At 41.3% G+C, this 25,569-nt stretch overlaps 1 protein-coding gene across 3 annotated transcripts in view; it reads right to left on the bottom strand.

Moving 5' to 3' along the window:
• Window positions 1–14,342, bottom strand: part of adcy8 (adenylate cyclase 8 (brain)) — a 190,134-nt gene extending 175,792 nt beyond the window's left edge. The window contains exon 1 of one of the 3 annotated variants that reach the window (XM_055867574.1): window positions 12,290–14,342. In XM_055867574.1, the coding sequence (XP_055723549.1) occupies window positions 12,290–13,159 (870 nt within the window). In that variant the 5' untranslated portion in view covers window positions 13,160–14,342. The remainder of the gene's footprint in view (window positions 1–12,289) is intronic. The other 2 variants (XM_055867576.1, XM_055867575.1) reach the window with 2 other exon arrangements.
• Window positions 14,343–25,569: the final 11,227 nt, after the last annotated feature.

Raw genomic sequence — 25,569 nt, 5'->3', positions numbered from 1 at the left:
AATATGTTACCATTATTAACTTAAACTGATCTCAGAGGTGGTACTGTTTTATTGTACCCAGCACAAGGTGCATGCTCTGACCTGCCTGTGACAGCCTAGGAACAGTGGATTAACTGCCATGTTCAGGGGCAGAATGACAGATTTTTACCTTGTCAGCTCAGGGATTTGAACTAGCAACCTTTCGGTTACTGGCCCAACGCTCTTACCACAGCCGTCATACTGCTCAGGAAGGAGACGCGTTCTGTCTCCTAGAGATGAACGTACTTTGGTGCGAAAAGTTCAAATCAATCCCAGAACAACAGCAAAGGACCTTGTGAAGATGCCGGAGGAAACAGGTACAAAAGTATCTATATCCACAGTAAAACGAGTCCTATATCAACATAAACTGAAAGGACGCTCAGCAAGGAAGAAGCCACTGCTCCAAAACCGCCATAAAAAAAGCCAGACTACGGTTTGCAACTGCACATAGGGACAAAGATTGTACTTTTCAGAGAAATGATGAAACAAAAATAGAACTGTGTGGCCATAATGACCATCGTTATGTTCAGAGGAAAAAGGGCGAGGCTTGCAAGCTGAAGACCATCCCAACCATGAAGCACGGGGGATGGTCATGTTGTGGGGGTGCTTTGCTGCAGGAGGGACTGGTGCACTTCACAAAATAAATAGCATGACGAGGAAGGAAATCTATGTGGATATATTGAAGCAACATCTCAAGACATCAGTCAGGAAGTTAAAGCTTGGTCGCAAATGGGTCTTCCAAATGGACAATGACCCCAAGCATACTTCCAAAGTTGTGGCAAAATGGCTTAAGGACAACAAAGTCAAGGTATTGGAGTGGCCATCACAAAGGCCTGACCTCAATCCTATAGAAAATGTGTGGGCAGAACTGAAAAAGCGTGTGCGAACAAGGAGGCCCACAAACCTGACTCAGGTACACTAGCTCTGTCAGGAGGAATGGGCCAAAATTCACCAAACTTATTGTGGGAAGCTTGTGGGAGGCTAAACGTTTGACCCAAGTTAAAAAAATTCAAAGGCAATGCTACCAAATATTAACTGAGTGTATGGAAACTTCTGACCCACTGGGAATGTGATTAACGAAATTAAAAGTGAAATAAATAATTATCTCTACTATTATTCTGACATTTCACATTCTTAAAATAAAGTGGTGATTCTAACTGACCTAAAACAGGGAATTTTTACAATGATTAAAGGTCAGGAATTGTGAAAAACTGTATTCGGCTAAGTTGTATGCAAACTTCCAACTTCAACTGTAGGTAATAGGGTGCTATTTGGGATGCACAAATTTACAGAGCCTTCGGAAACTATTTAGACCCCTTGACCTTTTCCCGATTTGTTACGTTTAATTCTAAAATAAATAAAAAATCCTCAATCTACACACAATACCCCATAATAACGAACAGAAAACAGGTTTAGATTTTTTTGTAAAAAATACCAATAAAAAAATGGAAATACCTCATTTACATAAGTATTCAAACCCTTTGCTATGAGACTCGAAATTGAGCTCAGGTGCATCTTGTTTCCATTGATCATCATTGAGATGTTTCTACAACTTGATTGGAGTCCAACTGCGGTAGATTCAATTGATTGGACAGGATTTGGAAAGGCACACGCCTGTCTATATTATGTCCCACAGTTGACAGTGCATGTCAGCACAAAAACAAAGCCATGAGGAATTGTCCATAGAGATCCGAGACAGGATTGTGTCGAGGCACAGATCTGGGAAAGGGTACCAGAAAATCTCAGCAGCATTGAAGGTCCCCAAGAACACAATGGCCTCCATCATTCTTAAAAATGGAAGAAGTTTGGAACCACCAAGACTCTTCCTAGAGCTGGCCACCCCGCCAAACTGAGAAATCGGGGTGGTGACCAAGAACCCTATTGTCACTCTGACAGAGCTCCTCTGTGGAGATGGGAGAACCTTCCAGAAGGACAACCATCTCTGCAGCACTCCACCATTTAGGCCTTTATGTTAGAGTGGCCAGACGGAAGCGACTCCTCAGTAAATGACAGCCCACTTGGAGTTTGCCAAAAGGCACATAAAACAAGATTCTCTGGTCTGATGAAACCAATATTTAACTCTTTGGCCTGAATGCCAAGCGCCACGTATTGAGGAAACCTGGCACCATCCCTATGGTGAAGCATGGTGGTGGCAGCATCATGCTGTGGGAATGTTATTCAGCGGCAGGGACTGGGAGACTAGTCAGGATCGTGGCAAAAATGAACGGAGCAAAGTGCAGAGAGATGAAAACCTGCTCCAGGACCTCAGACTGGGGTGAAGGTTCACCTTCCAACAGGACAACGACCCTAAGCACACAGCCAAGACAACGCAGGAGCGGCTTTGGGACAGGTCTCTGAATGTCCTTGAGAGGCCCAGTCAGAGCCCGGGCTTGAACCCGATCGATCATCTCTGGAGAGACCTGAAAATAGCTGTGCAGCAACACTCCCCATCCAACCTGACAGAGCTTGAAATGATCTGCAGAGAAGAATGGGAGAAACTCCCCAAATACAGGTGTGCCAAGCTTGAAACGTTATACCCAAGAAGACTCAAGGCTGTAATCGCTGCCAAAGGTGCTTCAACAAAGTACTGAGTAAAGGGTCTGAATACTTATGTAAATATGCTAGATTTTAATTTTTTTAACATTTGTATGAAAATGCTGTTTTTGCTTTGTCATTATGGGGTATTGATGGGAAAAAATATATGTATACATTTTAGAATAAGGCTGTAACGTAACAAAATGTGGGAAAAGTCAAGGGGTCTGAATACTATCTGAATGCAATGTAGCTACGAAACTTTTAATAACTCTACCTACACGTACATATTACCTCAATTAACTCGACACCGGTACCCCCTGTTAATTGCCCCGCTATTGTTATTTACTGCTGCTCTTTAATTATTTGTTATTCTTATCTTTTTGTATTTTCTTAAAACTGCATTGTTGGTTAAGGGCTTGTAAGTAAGCATTTCACTGTAAGGTCTACACCTGTTGTATTCAGCGCATGTGACAAATACAATTTGATTTTAACTTCCCTATTCACATGTGTTTTGACACCAAGATTGAGCATTAGCGTAGCTAGCTAGCTACCAAAGAGCCTCAACTCTTCACATGTTGGCTAGCATTACCAAAAAAATCTTTGGCTTAACTTTTACTCTCTAGTCGGTCAAGTTTGCTGTCTAAGAAGCTATTTATGTTCAATAGTTACTAGTAGCTATGTTAGGACCAAAACACTGTCTCAGCTAGCTAGTTAGTTAACTTAGCAAACTTTTTAAGGGTAGTCATTATAAGGGTAACTGGTTAAGACTGTGTAAGCCCGCTGTGCTAAAGCCTAGGCATTGGTCTGGTGACTTGGATGGGTCTCTTCAAGGAGGAGGTCAAAGGGGGGTGAAGTGTTACATAGGTGTGTTACCACGCTCACGTGATAATTGAGTTGTCTGAGACCGGAAAAGTTGCGTTGTCTGGCGCACCGGAGACCTGGGTTAGAACCCAATCGGTCAAACTAACATTAAAATGGGATGCACAGATCATTCTGCCTGATTATGAACACAGTCAGCTATATTTGGTGCTGTGAGCTCTGAGTATGAGGTCAAACGGGCGTGAAATGTGACCGAGGTGGTTCAATGAACCACGCTCTTTTGATGAGTAACCTTTAAGACTTCCGTTAGCTTCCTGAGCTCCTCCCCATGGGGTTCAGCTAAGTGGGATACCACAGTCTTGTGACATGCAGGAGACCTGGTTTGAACACAGTCAAACATGAGCAAGATGAAATAGGCAGTGGAAAGGCTATCATTAGAATGGCTATGATATTTAACAACTAATGGAGGCCAAATTCTGTTTTTGTGACACATCCTTCTAGCATTTCAAGCGCGGCCTATGATCACCATAGAGGGGAACGGAAGGCATGGCCATGTTCCAGAGAGTCTTAGCTTTCAGGAATGGGGGAAACGGTTCAAACGCTACAGCCAAATTCATACGAAGACAATACATTGAACATGCCACAGAAACTGACTTCAGAAACATCTAGAAGCTTCGGTTAACCACAAAGAGCGTTTGATTCTATCTGTTCTCGTCTACCTTTGCTGGCTGGCAAAGTACCAGGATGTGGTACTGAATCTGAATTCTGAGAATTTAAATATATTAAATATTAAACTTTGAAATGATAGTTTGTAAACTTGATACACAGACAATGAATGCAAAATCGACCATATCGAAAGGGAATACAGTGCCTTCACACCCCTTGACTTTTTCCACATTTTGTTATGTTAAAGCCTGAATTTCAAAAGTATTAAATTGAGATGTTTGTCACTGGCTTACACACAATACCCCATAATGGCAAACTGGAATTATGTTTAGAATTTTTTACAAATTATACTGAACAAAATATAAACGCAACATGCAACAATTACAAAGACTTTACTGAGTTACAGTTCATATAAGGAACTCAGTCAATTTTAATTAATTAATTCATCCGTAATCGATGGATTTCACATGACTGGGAATACTGATATGCATCTGTCGGTCACAGATACCTTAAAAAAATAGGTAGGGGCGTGGATCAGAGAACCAGTCAGTATCTGGTGTGACCACCATTTGCCTCATGCAGCGCGACACATCTCGAGTTGATCAGAGATGTTGATTGTGGCCTGTGGAATGTTGTAACACTCCTCCTCAATGGCTATGTGAAGTTGCTGAATATTGGCGGGAACTGGAACACGCTGTCGTACATGGGTGACATGTCTGGTGCGTATGCAGGCCATGTATCTGTACAGCACTTTGAGATATCAGCTGATGTAAGAAGGGCTATATAAATACATTTGATTTGATGGAAGACATTTTCATGTTCCAGGAATTGTGTACAGATCCTTACGACATGGGGCCGTGCATTATCATGCTGAAACATGAGGTGATGGCAGCAGATGAATAGCACAACAATGGGACGAAGGATCTCGTCACGGTATCACTGTGCATTACAATTGCTATCAATAAAATGCAATTGTGTTTGTTGTCCGTAGATTATGCCTGCCCATATCATAACCCCACCGCCACCATGGAGCCCTCTGTTGACAACGTTGACATCAGAAAACCACTCGCCCACACGATGCCATACACGTGGTCTGCGGAGGCCGTTTGGACGTACTGCCAAATTCTCTAAAACAACATTGGAGGCGGATTATGATAGAGAAATGAGAATTCAACAGCTCTGGTGGATATTCTTGCAGTTAGCATGCCAATTGCACGCTCCCTCAAAACTTGAGACATCTGTGGCATTGCAAATTTTAGAGTGGCCTTTTATTGTACCTGTGTAATGATATTGTTATCATTACAGCTTCTTGATATGCCACACCTGTCAGCTGGATGGATTATCTTGGCAAAGGAGAAATGCTCACTAACAGGGATGTAAACAAATTTTTGCACAAAATGAGAGAAATACGCTTTTTGTGTATATGGAAAATTTCTGGGATCTTTTATTTCAGCGAATGAAACATGGGACCCAAGATTTACATGTTGCAATTAAAAATGAAAAGCTGAAATGTCTTGAGTCAATAAGTATTCAACCCCTTTGTTATGGCAAGCATTTCAGCACCATGAAATCTTATTCAAATCTGTTCTTATACACCCCAAGGAAAACTATGACTTTATTTATTTATTTTTTACATTTTCTGACTAGCGAGCACTTAGATATGGTCATTTTCACGTTTTCATAAATTCATAGAATGTTTGGGAATGGTAGTAAGGCATTTGTGAAAATTCTATAGCAATATAGAGTGGGAAAGTGGCCGTGCGTTTCGACCCTTAATATTCACTTTAGTAAATAAAACTGGATAGAAACATGTGGTTAATACCATTCCATTGACACCATTCCAGCCATTACTATGAGCCGTCTTCCCCTCAGCAGCCTCCACCTAATCATCCCTAGCTTCAAATTGGCTCATTCATCCCCCTTTCTGTCCCCTGTAACTATTCTCCAGGTTGTTGCTGTAAATGAGAAAGTGTTCAGTCAACTTACCTTAAATAAAGGTAAAATAAATGTAAAAGACTGTTGTGCACTCAGTGTATATGAGGCTAATCATTATACTACATTTTGTACATGCCTTGTGCTGACATGAAATTGCCTAGTGCAAATCCAACCCTTCTTATCTAGGTAGTGAAATGTCTGGAAGCAGGGGACGATGGGATCCTTAGCTTCAACATTACACACACACATCTTCTACCACCAATATCAATGCCGGATAGACCTTCTGGGAGAAAAGTGAGTGGCACTTGGAAATGCTACTGTGATGATGAAGATGGTGTGCTTACATTGTAAACCTACACAGTACAGTAGGTTTACAATATCGTAAACAATTGTCTTTTACATGTGTTTCAATTTAAATTGTATATATTCTTACAGTTTAAGGGGGCACTTTTGTCATAACGACAAGGTGAAGGTGCTCTCTACTCAAATGGCACAACAGAATCATTCAGATTGACCAAAGCACAGCATATGACAACCATCTTGTATAACTGAGGGATGTTTCCTGTTTCATATCTGAAACAGGACAAAGTAGTAGAAGTCAAAACTTCTGCGTCGCTCATCTTCACAGTGGGAATCCAGTCGACATGGGTGTCTTGATAGAGGTCAACGGGTGAACCTACAGTACATCAACAAATGAGAAGCAGACCTGATGTTAGAATATCACTTCTTCCGGTCACCTATACCATCAGGGCTTTTGATTGTTTGGTTGTGTTTAATTCACTAAGGTGTTTGTGTCCTATAAAAGATCAAATCTATTCTTGGGCTGGAACAACCAATAGTCACCACAGCAGGTTGTCCTATCTCATTGAGGCCTTTGTCCTATTCTGTAATGTCCATACATTTTCCCACCTCTTATGAATAAAGTTCTCAACAAATTATTATCTGGTCAGTGCCAATGGAGTTTTTTGGGACAATAATGTCCTCCTCCAGGCTATATGGACGGCATATTGTACAATTTGTCTCCAGCCTTTGTCAAATGAATGTCAGATTTGACTTTTCGAAGCAGGTTAGGAGAACTTGCGCAGAAGGTTAGAAGAATTAATGTAACAGGTTAGGAGATTTACTTTAAGGTAAAGAAAAGGGTTAGGGTTAGCTCAAATGCAAAAAAAAATATTTTGCAGTTCATTTTACAAAAGCTGGATCCCTTCTGGCAATGACCCCTTTTCATAGGCCTCGATTTTGATTAATCTGTCGTCAGTGTCAGCTGAATAGGCCTATGTTACCGGCCTATACTACCGTCGTATTAAAAAAGATTCTGCTAATGTCTCCAGTCATATAAAGTGTAGCCACATTTTTCCCATGCAAAGGAAATAAATGTCTCTGATATAGGCCTATGCCACTACACACTCATTAATAGCATAAATTATGATCCAATCTACTCATCACATTAGGAATAGTAGGTTTACATTAGTCTGCAAATTTGATGATCGATGCATACAATCCTTTATTATAAAGGTGCACTTTTATTGTGAGAAAATTGCTTCCCTAAAACTTAACTCACGTGCCACCTATGTAAGAGACACATGCTAATAGCTAGACTACAAGCTATCTATCTAGTTAACGTAGTCTTGTTGTTAACACCTGGTTAGCATAATAGTTCAACTAAACTCGAAATTGATCAGACTTACCAGTGATGAAACGATCGGAGTAGAACCTGTACTGACAGCTTTCTGAGTGCTGGTCTTGACGGGCAAAAGGTTCTTTGCTTATCTGACAGTTCTTGAGTCTTATCTCCTTGGTGTTTCATGATTGCAGGTAATCCTGTTGTCTTTCCTGCCTCGTTAGAGCAGCCAAAAAAAACACAGAAATTGACCGTGGTGATGAATTAACTCATTTTAGGCACTGTTATCACGCAGCTTGGGGTAGCCACTCAGCTGTTGTTGTCGAAAGAATTGACGCAGTGGTCTTTCAACATGGCTGTCAGGAGGCGTCGTACGTCGACTGCAATCCTGCTATTGTTGTTTACGTCTCCACAGCAGTTAGCAATCAATGCACTGTAGGCCTACTTCTATTGTGTATCCATATATGAGGAAAGTATGTATTCTGTTTTTTACCAGTCATTGTGCAATGAGAACGCAATAGTGCAGAGATATTGTATAGAGTGAAACTAACGTACCGGTACACTATATTTAGGTAGTAACCTTACATCCCGGTTGCCATGTCTAGCCGCACTACCTGATAACTTTGAACTATAGACCTCCCATTTTAGTTTGAGCTCAGAGCGACACAAGTGGACCAACCCTTTCCCTGACAGCATTGTCAAATCATCACAGAGATTCAGATGACTCATATGACTAAAGGGGCGAGTTAACCCAATGCAAACTTCATTGAGGCAGCAGCCCTTTCCTACAGTCAAATGACCAAATCACCTTCTAGTGACCTCATGGGTGGAATGTTAATATTTTTCATAATCAATCAACAATTTTTATTTATACATAAAATCTGGTGTTTCTATGTGAAACAGTTTTGTTATACTTCAGTCTTATGTGATGTACATAAAGTGTCATATTGGGATGCAAACTAAAAATGTAATATATTTCAACTCTATCTGACATGGCACAATGTCTTATTTTTTTTAAGCAAAGAAACTTTTGTTTCAAAGTAGATTGAAGTCTATCAAGAAACCCTCTGTGTGACTGATTTAGCCCACTGCAGTCAGTATAAATCATTATGCATTACTAATATTCGGACACACAGCTATTTCGGATAAAAATGCATTTTCGCAAGTGTAGCCTAGTCTATTTGGCATTAAGTTTGATGATAACTCAAGTAAAAATGCAACAAAAAACCCAGTTAACATCCTTTGAATGAGTGACTCGTGAATTGCAATGTTTTCATGATGGGATTTCATTTAAACCGCCATTGACATGAGTTTAGTGTATCTCCAAAATTTGCGTAAATATGACCTTTAGTGATCTCCATAACAGCCTGATACTGAAGCACCAGTCCAAGGAAAAAGCATTGCACATTTATTAGGTCATAAACGCCAGTAGGGGACGCAAAACCGTTGGAGAGGATGTCATTTAGCTGTTGCTTTTAATAAATTACATCCTCTCCAACGGTTTTGCGTCCCCTATGGACAGATTTGGATATGGAAAGCCATTTTAACATATTCATTGATTTCTTTTATATCAATAATTGAATTTGTTCATATAAAAAAGTATTTATCGTTATAAAACAAGAACATTTATATAAAAAAATAAAATATACATCTTTTTTTTCAATAACACATTCTATGATAATGACCTTCGTGGGGGCGGGATTACATGTGCATGCTCCTACATAGACTGTCTGCTCCCACAAACAGATAGACAGGAAGACACAGGTGAGCAACATGTCCGCATGTGTACTTCTCCAAGTTGGAAGGAGAAATTTAACAATTCTCCATCTTAGTTTGGCAAAATCTTTGCTATGCATGGCTCTTCTCTCGCTGTCGAGGATCCCGCCAATCTGTGATCCGCGGCCCACCACTTCTTTATAAATCAAGGCACTTGAAGATCATTGGGTTTCAGTCTAAAATAATGGTAATATATGCTAATATATCCGGAATGGTATAAAGAAAATATATATTGATACAAAAATTCAAATAACATATGTTAAAATGGCTTTCCTTGGATTTTAGACTATAAGAGAATCGGATATTTAGAAGTTGGTGCTTGAAATAGACCAGAGCTGTGTTCGAGTACCCATAATAACATACTGTATACTACATAATTCATGAGTATATACTACATACTAAACTCAGCAAAATAAATAAACATCCCTTTTTCAGGACCCTGTCTTTCAAAATAACTTCACAGATCTTAATTGTAAAGGGTTTAAACACTGTTTTCATGCTTGTTCAATGAACCATAAACAATTAATGAACATGCACCGGTGGAACGGTCGTTAAGACACTAACAGCTTACCGACGGTAGGCAATTCAGGTCACTATTATGAAATCTTAGGACACTAAAGTGGCCTTTCTACTGACTCTGAAAAACACCAAAAGAAAGATGCCCAGGGTCCCTGCTCATCTGCGTGAACGTGCCTTAGGCATGCTGCAAGGAGGCATGAGGACTGCAGATGTAGCCAGGGCAATAAATAGCAATGTCCGTACTGTGAGACGCCTAAGACAGCGCTACACGGAGAAAGGACGGACAGCTGATCGTCCTCGCAGTGGCAGACCACGTGTAACAACACCTGCACAGGATCGTAACATCCGAACATCACCGCTGCAAGGCAGGTACAGGATGGAAACAACATCTGCCCGAGTTTACACCAGGAACGCACAATCCCTCCATCAGTGCTCAGACTGTCCGCAATAGGCTGGACTGAGGGATTGTAGGTTTGTTGTAAGGCAGGTCCTCACCAGACATCACCGGCAACATAGTTGCCTATGGGCACAAACCCACCGTCGCTGTACCAGACAGAACTGGCAAAAAGTGCTCTTCACTGACACGTCGCGGTTTTGTCTCACCAGGGGTGATAGTCGGATCCGCATTTATTGTCGGAAGGAATGAGCGTTACACCGAGGCCTGTACTCTGGAGCGGGATTGATTTGGAGGTGGAGGGTCCATCATGGTCTGGAGCGGTGTGTCACAGCATCATCAGACTGAGCTTGTTGTCATTGCAGGAAATCTTAATGCTGTGTGTTACAGGGAAGAAATCCTCCTCCCTCATGTGGTACCCTTCCTGCAGGCTCATCCTGACAAGACCCTCCAGCATGACAATGCCACCAGCTATACTGCTCGTTATGTGTGTGATTTCCTGCAAGACAGGAATGTCAGTGTTCTGCCATGGCCAGCGAATAGCCCGGATCTCAATCCCATTGAGCACGTCTGGGACCTGTTGTATCGGAGGCTGAGGGCTAGGGCCATTCCCCCTAAAAATGTCTGGGAACTTGCAGGTGCCTTGGTGGAAGAATGAGGTAACATCTCACAGCAAGAACTGGCAAATCTGATGCAGTACATGAGGAGGATATGCACTGCAGTACTTAATGCAGCTGGTGGCCACATCAGATACGGACTGTTACTTTTGATTTTGACCACCCCCTTTGTTCAGGAACACATTATTCCATTTCTGTTAGTCACATGTCTGTGGAACTTGTTCAGTTTATGTCTCAGTTGTTGAATCTTGTTATGTTCATACAAATATTTACACATGTTAAGTTTGCTGAAAATAAACGCAGTTGACAGTGAGAGGACGTTTCTTTTTTTGCTGAGTTTATTTCTATTAGTTCCTTTTAGTATGCTGTAAGCGAACCGTATCGTTTCAGGATACCCCGGAGTAGCGTTGATCCGAGCGTTCTGACCTCACAACGGCAGTCAAGCACCCAAGCTAACTGGCTAACGTTGGCTAGCCACTTCCTTAGCAGCTGGTTAGGCTGTTTTCATGTCATTCAGAGCATTGGTGATTGTAACTGTGCTGCTGGCAACAATTTAATGATGCTTTTTTTGCCAACATTTACTGACACAGGTCACATTCAACTGGTGTCGAGCGTTCATAAATTCATCAGTTATTCTGTGCGAGAGTGCTCTGAAATCAAAGTAGATAGCCAGAATTAACAGTGTCCATTGAAACGCACAACGACTATACCCCTTAGCTAAGAATGGTGTGAATAATCAAGTCACAAAACGTTGGGTAGTTAGATAGCAGATAGTTAATATACTGCCTGGCAAGTTTGATGTATTAGTAGCCAACTACCAGTAGGTAACTAGCTAACATACCGGTACATACTGTAATGCTATGTGGTTCGTAAGGATAGGGTAGCTAACAAATTGTCAGCCAACATAACATGTAACGTTACTTAATTGAAAAGTCATTACTTTATTACATTGCTCAACATTGTCTTAACATTTGTCGTAATTAGTTAAAGCAATGAATATGTATCCGCTCACATCTGACCTCGGCTGCATATTTTCTGCCATTTTATTCAAATCTGAAAATGTTGTGAAGCCACGCCCATTTTCTGAAGAATTGCATTATGGGCCCTAAAAGCACGGAAATAGTATGGTTAGTGCGGTTAGTATGAGTATTCGAACACAGCTCAGGTTTTTGTAATAGCACTTACTGTCTAAATAATATTAAACTAGGTCTACTCTAGAATACTCATAATACTCAGTCGACTATGATATGTGAAAAACAACTGTTAAAATAGGATGATAACACCTAATCTACATGTGCGGTGACAACATTGTGATTGACTTATTATAAAAACATACATTTTCATTTTTTTAAAGTGTAGGGAGGGAAGCCTTATTCCTATTTCACATACCTGATTTGTGGAGAGCTGTGCATTTGGGGAGATGAATAGCTGTACAACAATGTGGAGGGTTGAGGTGGCCAAACCAGCCAGTATAGCCCAAGTGAGAGGCAAGGGAAGCATACTGTAAGTGGCAAAGAGGGTGAAAAGCACGTATCCGACTCCGTCGCCCAAAAGTCCGTAGCCCAATCCAGCCGCCAAAATCTGCGTGGCCATGACCACCCACGTCACCACGCCGCTGTATTGCAGATAGCTGTGAGAGGTCGTGTCTTTTCGGACTACCACTAAGGCACAAATGACCACTTCGATGCCAGTGAAAAAGCCCAAGAGCATTCCTTTGATGGGATCCATTGGCGAAGACGCAAGAGTTAAATGTAAAACCAACAGGGTTAGTTTGGTCACCACATCCAAAATGTTCATCACCACCACTGATTTGCGCCTCTGGCCCAAAAAGTAGCGTTGGTACAGATGCTCGAGGTCCCGAGATTTGAAAGAATTGCGTAGAGTGGGGAATATTACGCCTCTGTATGTGTAGCCCCAGTTCAAGAAAAAGTCTGAGTTGCTCGGAGCGCAATCGATTTGGAGAAATCCTAGGTCACTGCTCGCACGCTCGGGGAAGACTTTGGTTCCCCCATTGTTGTGTCTGTCGCCTACCGAGGTCCTACCCGCAGACTGTTTCCGTAGGCTTTGGTCGTAGTGCTCATCTGGTGTGATGCCTTTCGCTTCGCTCTGCTCATGGATGAACCTCTGCTCAGTGATGTGTCGAACCGCGTTCTGCCACAACAACCTTTTGGGTCGCGTGCTGCTGTTGCTGGTTGGCGTCCTGTTGATGGTGTAGAGTTCTTCGCTTGCACTGGAACATCGAACTTCAGACAATTCCATTGTTTTCAACGGTGGTTGGTGATTTACCCCTGCTTTTTAGATGTTAGCCAAGCTCAGCAAATCTGGGGACATGTCTTGTGCACATAGAATCGAGCTGGCATGGTTTCCTTGGGGTGTGTCGAGATGAATTGAAAAAGTGCACTTGTTGGTCCTTGTCACGCACCCGGCAGTCACGTAAAAATTCAAGAAGTGGTCTCTTGAATAAAGATACTTTTCATCACTGTCAATGCAGCTCAATCGCACATGCATAATTAATTAGGCAAGGTGTCAGAAACTACAGTGCCTGCCACCATGTGCCAACGGTCCGCACCATTATAACAGGGCACCGTTGTCAGTGCATTCTGAAAATGAACATCTGCAAAATGAACAGTATTCACATCCAAAAAAAAAAGCTATTTTAACACACCTGTGCACTCATGTTTGCATATGAGAGGACACAGAATATAGATCATGCTGTAATATTGTTGACGTGTATTCAAGTGTGCTTGCCTCATGCGTCTCTAACGCAGCATGTCCTCCTGCGCCTGGTTTTCCCATTCGTTTAACAATGAGTGTTCCATGGAATGAAACCGAAATCTTGAAGCATATTTTGTTTTTCCTTGCATTAAGGTAATGGTCCCGCGTGCCCAGTCAACTGAAGAGTGGAATGAATATAGTCCAGGATTTTCCGTAATCTTCAACATAACCGGACGCCTCGCCTGAATGATTTGGGCATCACATTGAGAGGCTCTGATGAGAATAGATCAACGTCCAGAGCTGGAGACCCTGCGCGCAACGCGCCCCTCCCCCATCATCATGTCGGGCTTGGTGGATGAGTGCAACACCTGGTGAAAGAAGCGTCGGATGGCGGGAGAGGCAGAAGAAGACGCAGAAGAAGACGCAACTCCCTCGCGCAGGGCATAGACTGCCTACCGCAACAGCTGCAGTCTGCGTCTTTCCATTTGAATATAATTCCTCCGTTCAATTTAGATGGAAAACACCAACGAAATGGGGTTTTACCCAGCAGAAATCTGACGGTTATCAAAATAGAATCGGTAGGCTTTGGGGAAAGAAGACTGTCGCCCCGTCTTTCCTCGTGTGGTTGATATGGTACTAGGGCTGAGTGTGCAGTGTATGAAATACATTTGCAGAACGCAAAGCTGCTGGTCAGTGGAGGTAGGGCGAAGCAAGTCATATGTGTCTAGCTGACGTCAGACCATCCTCTCTCTATTGCGTTCCTTTTGTCTCATCTGACTGCTGCAGCAACAGACATAAGGCACAGACTGCAAAGCAAGTGGAGCGAAGCTGAAAGGATTAGGGCAAGAATTGAGGAGCAGACTGGAAGGGGAAAAACAACGTGTAAAAATAAGAATCAATTATACTCTTCCCATTTGTCATGGGATTAGGCGAGGCTAGGTGTGATGAGTCCCCTACAAATATAGAAGAGGATTTATTGATAACATGTATTCTAATTTATAATATTATATTCTAATATGTTATATTATATTCAATACGTATGAGGACAGATGTGTTTAAATAGATGCGAAATTAGACATTTTATATCACTCACAAACCTAATCCTGGCTGTGATGATGATATCAATAGAGGGAAAGATCAATAGCAGTTGGCCTAACGCTAATACATGCCTACAATTTGCCCTAGAAGTCGACAAGTCACAACTAACTCATGATAGGGCAGGCTATGTGTAAGAAATAATTTAGTATCAGGGTGTCAATATCAGGATATGGGGATGAAAGCGTCTGCGAGTTGAGCAACACAGTGAGTCATCTCTCCCTCGTTGTCCCACCTCCCTTTCTATAGATACATTGGAATGTGAACATATAGTGACTTCAGGTCTGTGTAGTGCGTGTGTTCAGGAGAAGCTCCCAGTTAATGAGGGGCTATTTTGGTTCTTCTCTAGGATAGGATGTCACACTTGCTGTGAATACACAGGACGGGTGGCACATCAATTAAATTATGCCAAAAGTGGCCAATTAATGGGCTTCCGTTATTGGCTGCCGCTTCTGTTTGCTGAGAATGTGTGTGTGTGTGTGTGTGAGACGTCACATACGTTTTTCATGATAGAAATTTGAAGGAGAGAAAGATTGTGTGTGTGTGTGTGTGTGTGTGTGTGTGTGTGTGTGTGTGTGTGTGTGTGTGTGAGAGAGAAAGAGAGACGTCACATACGTTTTTCATGACAGAAATTTGAAGGAGAGAAAGATTGTGAGTGTGCACGTGTGCGTGTGTGTGCGGGTGTTATGGTGTGCATTTTTTTTACGTCACCTACTCATTTCCTTATAGAAATATGGAGGAGATATTGTGTATGCATATATATGCAAATAACTGCCAGTCTCACGGTAATTGATCAATAATGAACATAAACAGGTTTAGCATCTCTGGGCTTCAATGCATAGCCTACAAGCCACTGATGCTAACCTTTGGAACATCTAGGGCTACATTTGAAAAAGTCTGATAAATCAATGTAATATATCCTACACCATCACAATAAATCCATTATTTATTTTAGTCAGGTCCAAAGACACATTAGGATATTAAGAAAATGCAGCCTATTTCAGAAGAATGTTAGGCCCTGATCTGGCTACGCCATATGGCTGTGGGATACACTAGTTCATTTAGCAGACAAGATTTTCTTACAATTCCCGTGGCATTATTTTAGATTGTTTTATAGTTAGAAGAACAGAGCTGAATAAAATTAGAAAGGTTATGTTTCCAAAAAATGATTTTCAGCTATTCTGTGTTGAGCGGTTAACAAAGTGATCATTTGAAACAGGTCTTCCTATATGCTTAATTTTGAGTTATTTGTGCAGCTTTAGTTTTGATCAACCTTAGGCAATATGTTTTGATTTCTAAAACATTCTAAGGCTGCATGATGCGACTCTGATGATGATTTGAAAACAGTTGAAAGGCATGTGTTCTGCTCTGTTTCTTGCGCAGGCTGCGCACACTGCATCAGTCTCATTCACAATTTGACAAGCACTTGATAATATTCTCACCCATCAGACTATGTAATCTAGTCTTTACATATAGCCTACTACTATAGACTGTTTGTGGAATTAGTTTTGTGTTATTGTGTGTGTGTGTCTGTGTCCGTGTGTGCGTACGAGCATGTGTGAGTTTGAACATGTGCATTCTCTGTCATCCCAGAACTGCGTGTAAAGTTGACCATATTGGACAGCATGCTCTCTGGAGCAGAATAGGAACAGACAATGAGTAGATGAGAATTGTGCTACAAAGTCACCACCCACTGCCACAACCAAGTATGCCAAATATATGTTATGATGACAATGCATGTAATCCATTTTCATGTGACATTTTCCATAATATTTATATATGGTTTATTAGCTTAGCTTTAAATGATGTTCACCTTATAAAAGGCTTCATAAAGCTTTCAGGCTATCAATCAAGCTACTAAATGTACTGAATGCGACTCACTTTCCTTTCAATCTTTTTTCCCCAGATTTCAGCAGTGAAGCATAGTTTTTTTTTTTTTTTATTATATTTTTTTTTAGAATCACCAGTCAGGATGATGCAGACAGCTCAAGAGCTATGCTTAGATATGCAGAAAAATAATTGGTTTAAATGTAATCTGGCACTTTATGATAATATCACGATATTTGTGTATTAATTATGATGCCATGATACTGTATGTGCCTGTATTGACGATGTGTGCAAAGATCCCATGTACTGTGTTGTAATATTCTAGGTATGTTAGTGCAGTACATTGTATAACTGTCAGAATTGCACTCATTAAAATTGCAATTGAACAGGTTAAGAGATATGCTGAGATAACCTCTGCAGAAAAATATAGATCTTCATTTACATAGAATTAGATGATAATGACTATTGCTCTAGATTGCAGGAAAAAGCTGTTTCAGATGTTTTAACAATGCCAAATTCTCCATCTTCTGGATGGTGGCTGCACAGGTACTTTCATGCCCCCTCTAAAATAATGGGTGTATGATACCCCTGATTGAGGCTTTACCATATCGGCTAAACTAGATAAATGTATCTACTTATGGTAACACAACAACATTATCAGCGAAAGATGATTGGAGATTTTGATTGTCCTGCTAACATTCAATCAAAGCAAAAGCCTGTAGATGCCAATTTTGAAAGAGAGCGAGTTGAACAATTCATATTTATTTCAAGGTAAGGTGTTGAAAAGGGTGCACAAACATGCATTTACAGTGCCTTCAGAAGGTATTCCTACCCCTTGATTTATTCCACATTTTGTTGTGTTACAGGCTGAATTCAAAATCGATTAAATCAACAAAAAAATAATCACCCATCTGCACACAACACCCCATAATGACAAAGTGAAAACATGTTTTTAGAAATGTTTGCAAATTTATTGAAAATTTAAAAAAGAATCTAATTTCCATAAGTATTCACACCCCTGAGTTAATACTTTGGCGATTACAGCTTTGAGTCGTCTTGGGTATATCTGTTTCAGCTTTGCACATCTGGATTTGGGGATTTCCTCCCATTCCTCGTTGCAGATTTTCTCAAGCTCTGTTAAGTTAGATGGGGAGCGGCAGTGACCAGCAATCTTCAAGTCTTTCCTCAGATTGTCAATGGTATTCAAAACTGGGCTTTGGCTGGGCCACTCAATGACTTTCAGATTCTTATACTGATCCCATTCCAGTGTTGCTTTGGCTGTATGCTTGGGGTCATTGTCTTGTTGGAACGTAAATCTTTGCCCCCAGTCCAAGGTAATTTGCACCCTGAAGCAGGGTCTCATCAACAATTTGCCTGTATTTGGCTCCATTCATAATTCCATCTATCCTTACGAGTCTCCCAATCCCTGCCGCTGAAAAGCATCCCCATAGCATGATGCTGCCACCACCATGTTTCACAGTAAGAATGGTGTTAGAGTGGTGATGAGTTGTGCCTGGTTGCCAGACATAACGCTTTGCATTCAGGCCAAACAGTTAAATTGTTGTGTCGTCAGAACACAGAATCTTTTGCCTTATGCTCTCAGAGTTTTTCGAAGGCCTTTATGCAAAGTCCAGGTGTGCTGTCATATGCCTTTTTCTCAGGAGTGGCTTCCGTCTGGCCACTATCCAATAAAGCCCAGATTGGTAAAGTGCTGTAGAGACTTTTGTCCTTCTGGCAGGTTCTCCCATCTCAGCCAAGGAACTCTGCAGTTCTGTCAGAGTCGTCATTGGGTTCCCTGACAAAGGTCCTTCTTGCACGATTTGATCGGACGGACAGCTCTAGGCAGAGTCTGGTTAGTTCAATATGTTTTCAATTTCCTAATGATGGAGACCACTGTGCTCTTGGAAAATGTCAGCATTCTAGAAATAGTTTTATACCCTTCCCCAGATACAGTTGAAGTCGGAAGTTGCGTTGGACACTTGGGTTGGAGTCATTAAAACTTGTTTTTCAACCACTCCACAAATTTCTTGTTAACAAACTATAGTTTTGGCAAGTCGGTTATGACATCTACTTTGTGCATGACACAAGTGATTTTTCCAACAGTTGTTTACAGACAGATTATTTCACTTATAATTCACTGTATCACAATTCCAGTTGGTCAGAAGTTTACATACACTTAGTTGACTGTGCCTTTAAACAGCTTGGAAAAGTTCAGAAAATTATGTAATGGCTTTGGAAGCTTCTGATAGGCTATTGACATCATTTGAGTCAATTGGAGGTGTACCTGTGGATGTGTTTCAAGGCCTACCTTCACACTCAGTGCCTCTTTGCTTGACATCATGGGAAAATACAAAGAAATCAGCCAAGACCTCAGAAAAATAATTGTTGAACTCCACAAGTCTGGTTCATCCTTGGGAGCAATTTTCAAAACGCCTGAAGGTACCACGTTCATCTTTACAAACAATAGTACGCAAGTATTAACACCATGGGACCACACAGCCGTCATACTGCTCAGAAAGGAGACGCGTTCTGTCTCCTAGAGATGAACGTACTTTGGTGTGAAAAGTGCAAATAAATCGCAGAACAGCAGCAAAGGAGCTTGTGAAGAGGCTGGAGGAAACAGGTACAAAAGTATCTATATCCACAGTAAAACGAGTCCTATATCGACAAAACCTGAAAGGCCGCTCAGCAAGGAAGAAGCCACTGCTCCAAAACCACCATAAAAAAAGCCCGACTACGGTTTGCAGCTGCACATGGGAACAAAGATCACACTTTTTGTAGAAATGTTTTCTGGTCTGATGAAACAAAAATAGAACTGTTTGGCCATAATGACCATCATTATGTTTGGAGGAAAAAGGGAAAACGCTTGCAAGCCGAAGAACACCATCGCAACCGTGAAGCACGAGGGTGGCAGCATCATGTTGTGGGGGTGCTTTGCTGCAGGAGGGACTGGTTCACTTCACAAAATCATTAGGCAGGAAAATGATGTGGATATATTGAAGCAACATCTCAAGACATCAAATCAGGAAGTTAAAGCTTGGTCGCAAATGTGTCTTCCAAATGGACAATGACCCCAAGCATATTTCCAAAGTTGTGGCAAAATGGCTTAAGGACAACAAAGTCAAGGTGTTGGAGTGGCCATCACCAAACCCTGACCTCAATCCTATAGAAAATAAAGGAGCAAGGAGGCGTACAAACCTGACTCAGTTACATCAGCTCTGTCAGTAGGAATGGGCCAAAATTCACCCAACTTATTGTGGGAAACTTGTGGAAAGCTACCTGAAATGTTTGACCCAAGATAAACAATTTAAAGGCAATGCTACCAAATACTAATTGAGTGTATGTAAACTTCTGACCCAATGGGAATGTGATGAAAGAAATGAAAGCTGAAATAAATAATTCTCTCAACTATTATTCTGACATTTCACATTCTTAAAATAAAGTGGTGATCCTAACTGACCTAAGACAGGGAATTTTTACTAGGATTAAATGTCAGGAATTGTGAAAAACTGAGTTTAAATGTATTTGGCTAAGGTGTATGTAAACTTCCGACTTCAACTGTATGTGCCTCATCACAATTATATCCCGGACCGGGACAACCAGGCAGGATACAACGCCACCCACTTTGCAAAGCACAGCCCCCACACCACTCAAGAGATATCAACAGACACTAAATTACTACCCTGAAACGAAGGTAAGTATAGCCCACAAAGAACTCTCAAAACGCACAGAAAGGATGGAAGAGCGCGAGCAAGCCAGTGACTCAGCTCCCGGAATAGGGTCAGAGGCAGAGAATCCCAGTGGAGATAGGGGAGCCGGCCAAGCAGAGACAGCAAGGGTGGTTCCAGTGACTTGCCGTCTGGGCCAGATCACACTCAAAGGACCTCCTGAAGAGATGAGTCTTCAATAAAGACTTAAAGATTGAGACCAAGTCTGTGTTTCTCACATGGATTGGCAAACCATTCCATAAAAAAATTGAGCTCTATAGGAGAAAGCCCTGCCTCCAGCTGTTTGCGTAGAAATTCTAGGAACAATAAGGAGGCCTGCGTCTTGTGACCATAGCGTACGTGTAGGTATGCACGGCAGAACCAAATCGTCAAGTTTGGTAGGAGCAAGTCCATGTAATGCTTTGTAGGTTAGCAGTAAAACCTTGACATCAGCCCTGGCCAGTGTAGGGAGGCTAGCACTGGGGTAATATGATCAACTGTTTTGTTTCTAGTCAAGATTCTAGTATCTGTATTGAGCACTAGCGGAAGTTTATTTAGTGCGTAGCCAGGTAACCGGAGAGTAGAGCATTGAGGTAGTCCAATCTTGAAGTGACAAAAGCCTGGATTCGTTTTTCTGCATCAAATGTGGACAACAGTTTCAGATTTTTGCTATGTTAAGAAAATGAAAAAAGCCTGCTTTTGAAATATTTTTTATATGTTTGTCGAAGGAGAGATCAGGGTCCAGGGTAAGGCTGAGGTCCTACACAGTTTTATTTGAGACGACTGTACAACCATCGAGATTCATTTTTATGTCTGACAGCAGATTTCTTTGTTTCTTGGGACCTAGAACTAGCATCTCTGTTTTGTTGCCATCCACTTCTTTACATCTGAAACACAGGCTTCCAGGGTAGGCAGTTTTGGGGTTTCACCCTGTTTCATCGAAATGCACAGATGTGTGTCATCCGCATAGAAGTGAAAGTTGACAATGTGTTTCTGAATGACATTACCAAGAGGTAGCATATATAGTGAAAACAATAGTGGTCCTAGAACTCAACCTTGAGGAACACCCGAAACGTACCATTGATTTGTCAGAGGACAACCATCCACAGAGACGAACTGAATCTCTACTGCACATGCTGCCACTGTTTTGATTACCAAAAGTTATATTTTTAGAACGAGCAGCGCGCAGCTGACGAGTGTTCGATGACACAAGCATAGGGAAAATGCAACAAGCACAAATGCGACAAGTGAAAACAAATGATCTAACTGGGGATAGCTAGCTAGCATAATGTCACAAGCATGAATAACTCGCCAATAACTTTAGTTAGACTTGACTTGATCAGGGGTCCCTGCAGGATCAGACAGCCAGACAACCAGTCTATGTAGCTCAGGTGAATTTTGCAATAGGCTGATATTAACAATATCAGTGAATGATACAAAGTTCCATCTTGAGTTGATGGGTAGACCTACAGCAGCTACAGGACAGCAGCCTCAGCTTAAAGCTAGTCTGGGATCTAGGAATAACGGTAATTACAATTATTGAACCATTGATTATATAATGTATAATGGATAATATAATGTATAAATGTACACCAAGGTAATTATTTGTCATGCATCATTTTAGGAGGATCAGATGATGACCGGGGTCTCAGCAGGGTCAGGCAGCCAGGGAAGACCAGTCGGTGATGAAGGTGAGGTGAACACTGGACAAGTCAGATGCTATTTTAACTGACAAACCTCTGAAGTTCATTTCCAAACTGTATCAAGAGTTGATCGAGGCTTTTCTTGATGAATGGTGAATGCACCAATTTGTAAGTCGCTCTGGATAAGAGCGTCTGCTAAATGACTTAAATGTAATGTAAATGATGACACAAAACATGTAAAACAAAAATGTAAGGAATACCTGGAAGAAGCTATTGATGATGGAATGGATACAGATACTGTATGTTTGAATGCCCAGACATGTTCATATCATCTCAGACATACATTACTGCAGTTTAAGGCCATCCGTAGAACATACTACAGTTGAAGTCGGAAGTTTACATACGCCTTAGCCAAATACATTTAAACTCAGTTTTTCACAATTTCTTAATCCCACACAAAGTAGATGTCCTAACCAACTTGCCAAAACGATAGTTTGTTAGCAAGAAATTTGTGGAGTGGTTGAAAAACGAGTTTTAATGACTCCAACCTAAGTATATGTAAACTTCCGACTTCAACTGTATATGCCAGTGAAACTGAATTACATACACTCAGAAATGTCTTTCCTTTGCTGGAGGTGTAAAAACTAAAGGGACATATTTGCATATGTTATGGTCTTGTGAAGGCTGGCTGAATTCTGGAAAAGACAATGTTCTTTTTTTGGGGTGTGTTGGTTTGGGGCGCTGCAGGGTACCCCTAGGGACAGGACTGGGCAACCCAGCTATATTGTGTGCAAGTAAAAAGAGCTCTACAGTACTATTAGTCCTATGAGATTAATTATATGGAGGATTTGTTGTTGTCACGCTTGTTTAAAGGATTTGGAGACAAGCACAGGAATACATCATCTGGGTTTTTAATACACCCAAAACAAACACGTATACAAAACACTGGGATGTACCCAAACAAAAGAGCGAGGGTAAACCTCAAAGAATGACACAGGACGAGACCCGTACTACACAATGCACAAAACACGCAGCACAGGCTGAGACAATGCCTGTGCTGCGTGTGTATGTTTGCTTATCCCATGTGTAACACTGTGTTGTTGTTTGTGCCACACTACTTTGCTTTATCTTGGCCAGGTCGCAGTTGTAAATTAGATCTTGTTCTCAACTGGCCTACCTGATGATTAAATAAAGGTGAAAAAAATATATAAAATAAACCCACATAATAAATACCCACATAGGTACTTACACAACCAACAGACATGGGAAAAATAATCGACAAGACCATGGTGAACAAAGGGCACACTTATACAATTACTAATCAAGGAAATGGGGACCAGGTGTGCGTAATGACACAGTTCCAGACAGCTATTTCTGTGTGTTACTGTATATTTGAGGTTGGTGTTTATTTAGTGAAGGAGGCTACTCCTCATGCTGCCAAACATACCCTTGTAAAACTGACTAGCCTACCGATCCTTGACTTTGGAGATGTCACTTACAAAATAGCCCCCAACGCTCTACTCAGCAAACTGGATGTAGTCTATCAAGGGTCCGTTTTATCACCAAAGCCCCATATACCAACCACCACTGCGACCTTATGCTATCGTTGGCTGGCCCTCACTACATATCCGTCGTAAAACCGACTGGCTCCAAGTCATCTATAAGTCTTTGATAGGTAAAGCCCCACCTTATCTCAGCTCACTGGTCACCATAGCAACACCCACCCGTAGCACACGCTCCAGCAGGTATATTGCACTGGTCATCCCCAAAGCCAACACTTCCTTTGGCCGCCTTTCTTTCCAGTTCTCTGCTGCCAATGACTGGAATGAATTGCAAAAATCTCTGAAGCTAGAGTCTTAAATCTCCCGCTCTAACTTTAAGCATCAGCAGTCTGAGCAGTTTACCGATCACTGTCCCTGTACACAGCTAAACTGTAAATAGCACACCCGACTACCTCATCCCCATATTATTACTTACCCTCTTGCTCTTTTGCACCCCAGTACCTCTACTTGCACATCATCATCTGCACATCTATCACTGCAGTGTTCATGCTAAATTGTAATTATTTTCGCCTCTAGGGCCTATTTATTGCCTTCCTCCCTACTCTTCTACATTTGCACAAACTGTACATAGATTTTTTCCATTTTGCTTTTATTTTGTGTTATTGACTATGCGCTTGTTTGTGTAACTCTGTGTTGTTTTTGTCGCACTGCTTTGCTTTGTCTTGGCCAGGTTGCAGTTGTAAATGAGAACTTGTTTTCAACTGGCCTACCAGGTTAAATAAAAGGTGAAATAAAAGTCAATTAATTAACAAAAAAATATGACCTTTCCCTTGGGAATTAAAAAAAACTAAAGGTGTGAAACTGGAAGGAAATTGTGTTGGGAGAGAGTTGAGTGATTGACTAGACTGGTGGGGTTGGACTTGCAAGCGGCTCGGGCTGGTCAGTCTGGCTGAAATTTTATATAGAGAATGTCTTAATGATAAAGACAAAGTCTTTGTATTCTTTCAAGAGTTTTTCATTTCTTAGGCTATTGGGGGTAAATCACAATATTTATTATTGAATTACCTTTGATCTAGTTCAGTCTTATTAATCCCTTAAACATATTTAGTAATGATCTCTTACCTAGCTTGATGACTGTGGACATTTTTGCCTACTTTTTGTTCTAAATGGAGACGGCATATTGGTTTGTGTAAAAATACATTAAATTAGCGTTAGATACGCAAAACATTTCTGGGGGAGGACTCTGGAGCTTTTTCAGAGTGATCATCGGGTTCTTGGCCCATCTCCCCCAATTGCTCAGTTTGGCCGGGCAGCCAGCTCTGGGAAGAGTCTTGGTAGTTCCAAACTTCTTCTATTTAAGAATAATGGAGGCCACTGTGTTCTTGGGACCTTCAATGCTGCAGAAATATTTGTCAACTCTCAATGTCAACTGTGGGACCTTATATAGACAGGTATGTGCCTTTAAGAATCATGTCCAATCAATTGAATTTACCTCAAGTGGACTCCAATCAAGTTGTAGAAACATCAAGGATTATCAATGGAAACAGGATGCACCTGAACTCAATTTCGAGTAAATGTTCGAGTAAAGTAAATGTTACTGACCGGCTTAAATTTGGTTTTATGTAGCAACATTTCAAATTGTTTTTTTTATATTGGATAAAAATAGGGACTCAGAGCTGGTCTAAAATGCTGGCCATATCAATATTTCAAATGTTGACGTTTCTGGAACGATATTTGGTTGCGTTCAGACTATTATTATTTAAAATATCAAAACAAACTCTGAACCAATGACATTCATTTGGGGACAGGTCGAAAAGCATTAAACATGTATGGTATTTTAGCTAGTTAGTTTGCACTTGCTAGCTAACGTTAATTTGTCCTGTTTAGCTAGCTTGCTGTTGCTAGCTAATTTGTCCTGGGATATAAACCTTGAGTTGTTATTTTACCTGAAATGGACAAGGTTCTCTACTCCGACAATTAATCCACATATAAAACGGCCAACCGAATCGTTTCTAGTCATCTCTCCTCCTTCCAGGCTTTTTCATCGTTTAAATTATATGGTGATCGCATCTAAACTTTCATTGTATTACCACGCATGACCGGTTTGGCGATGGGTCAGTCATGGTGTGGGGTGGCATTTCTTTGTGGGGCCGCATAGCCCTCCATGTGCTCGCCAGAGG

The sequence above is a fragment of the Salvelinus fontinalis genome, chromosome 17 (assembly GCF_029448725.1).
Source record: "Salvelinus fontinalis isolate EN_2023a chromosome 17, ASM2944872v1, whole genome shotgun sequence".
NCBI lineage: Eukaryota > Metazoa > Chordata > Actinopteri > Salmoniformes > Salmonidae > Salvelinus > Salvelinus fontinalis.
This window is presented reverse-complemented; position numbering and strand designations above follow the sequence as displayed.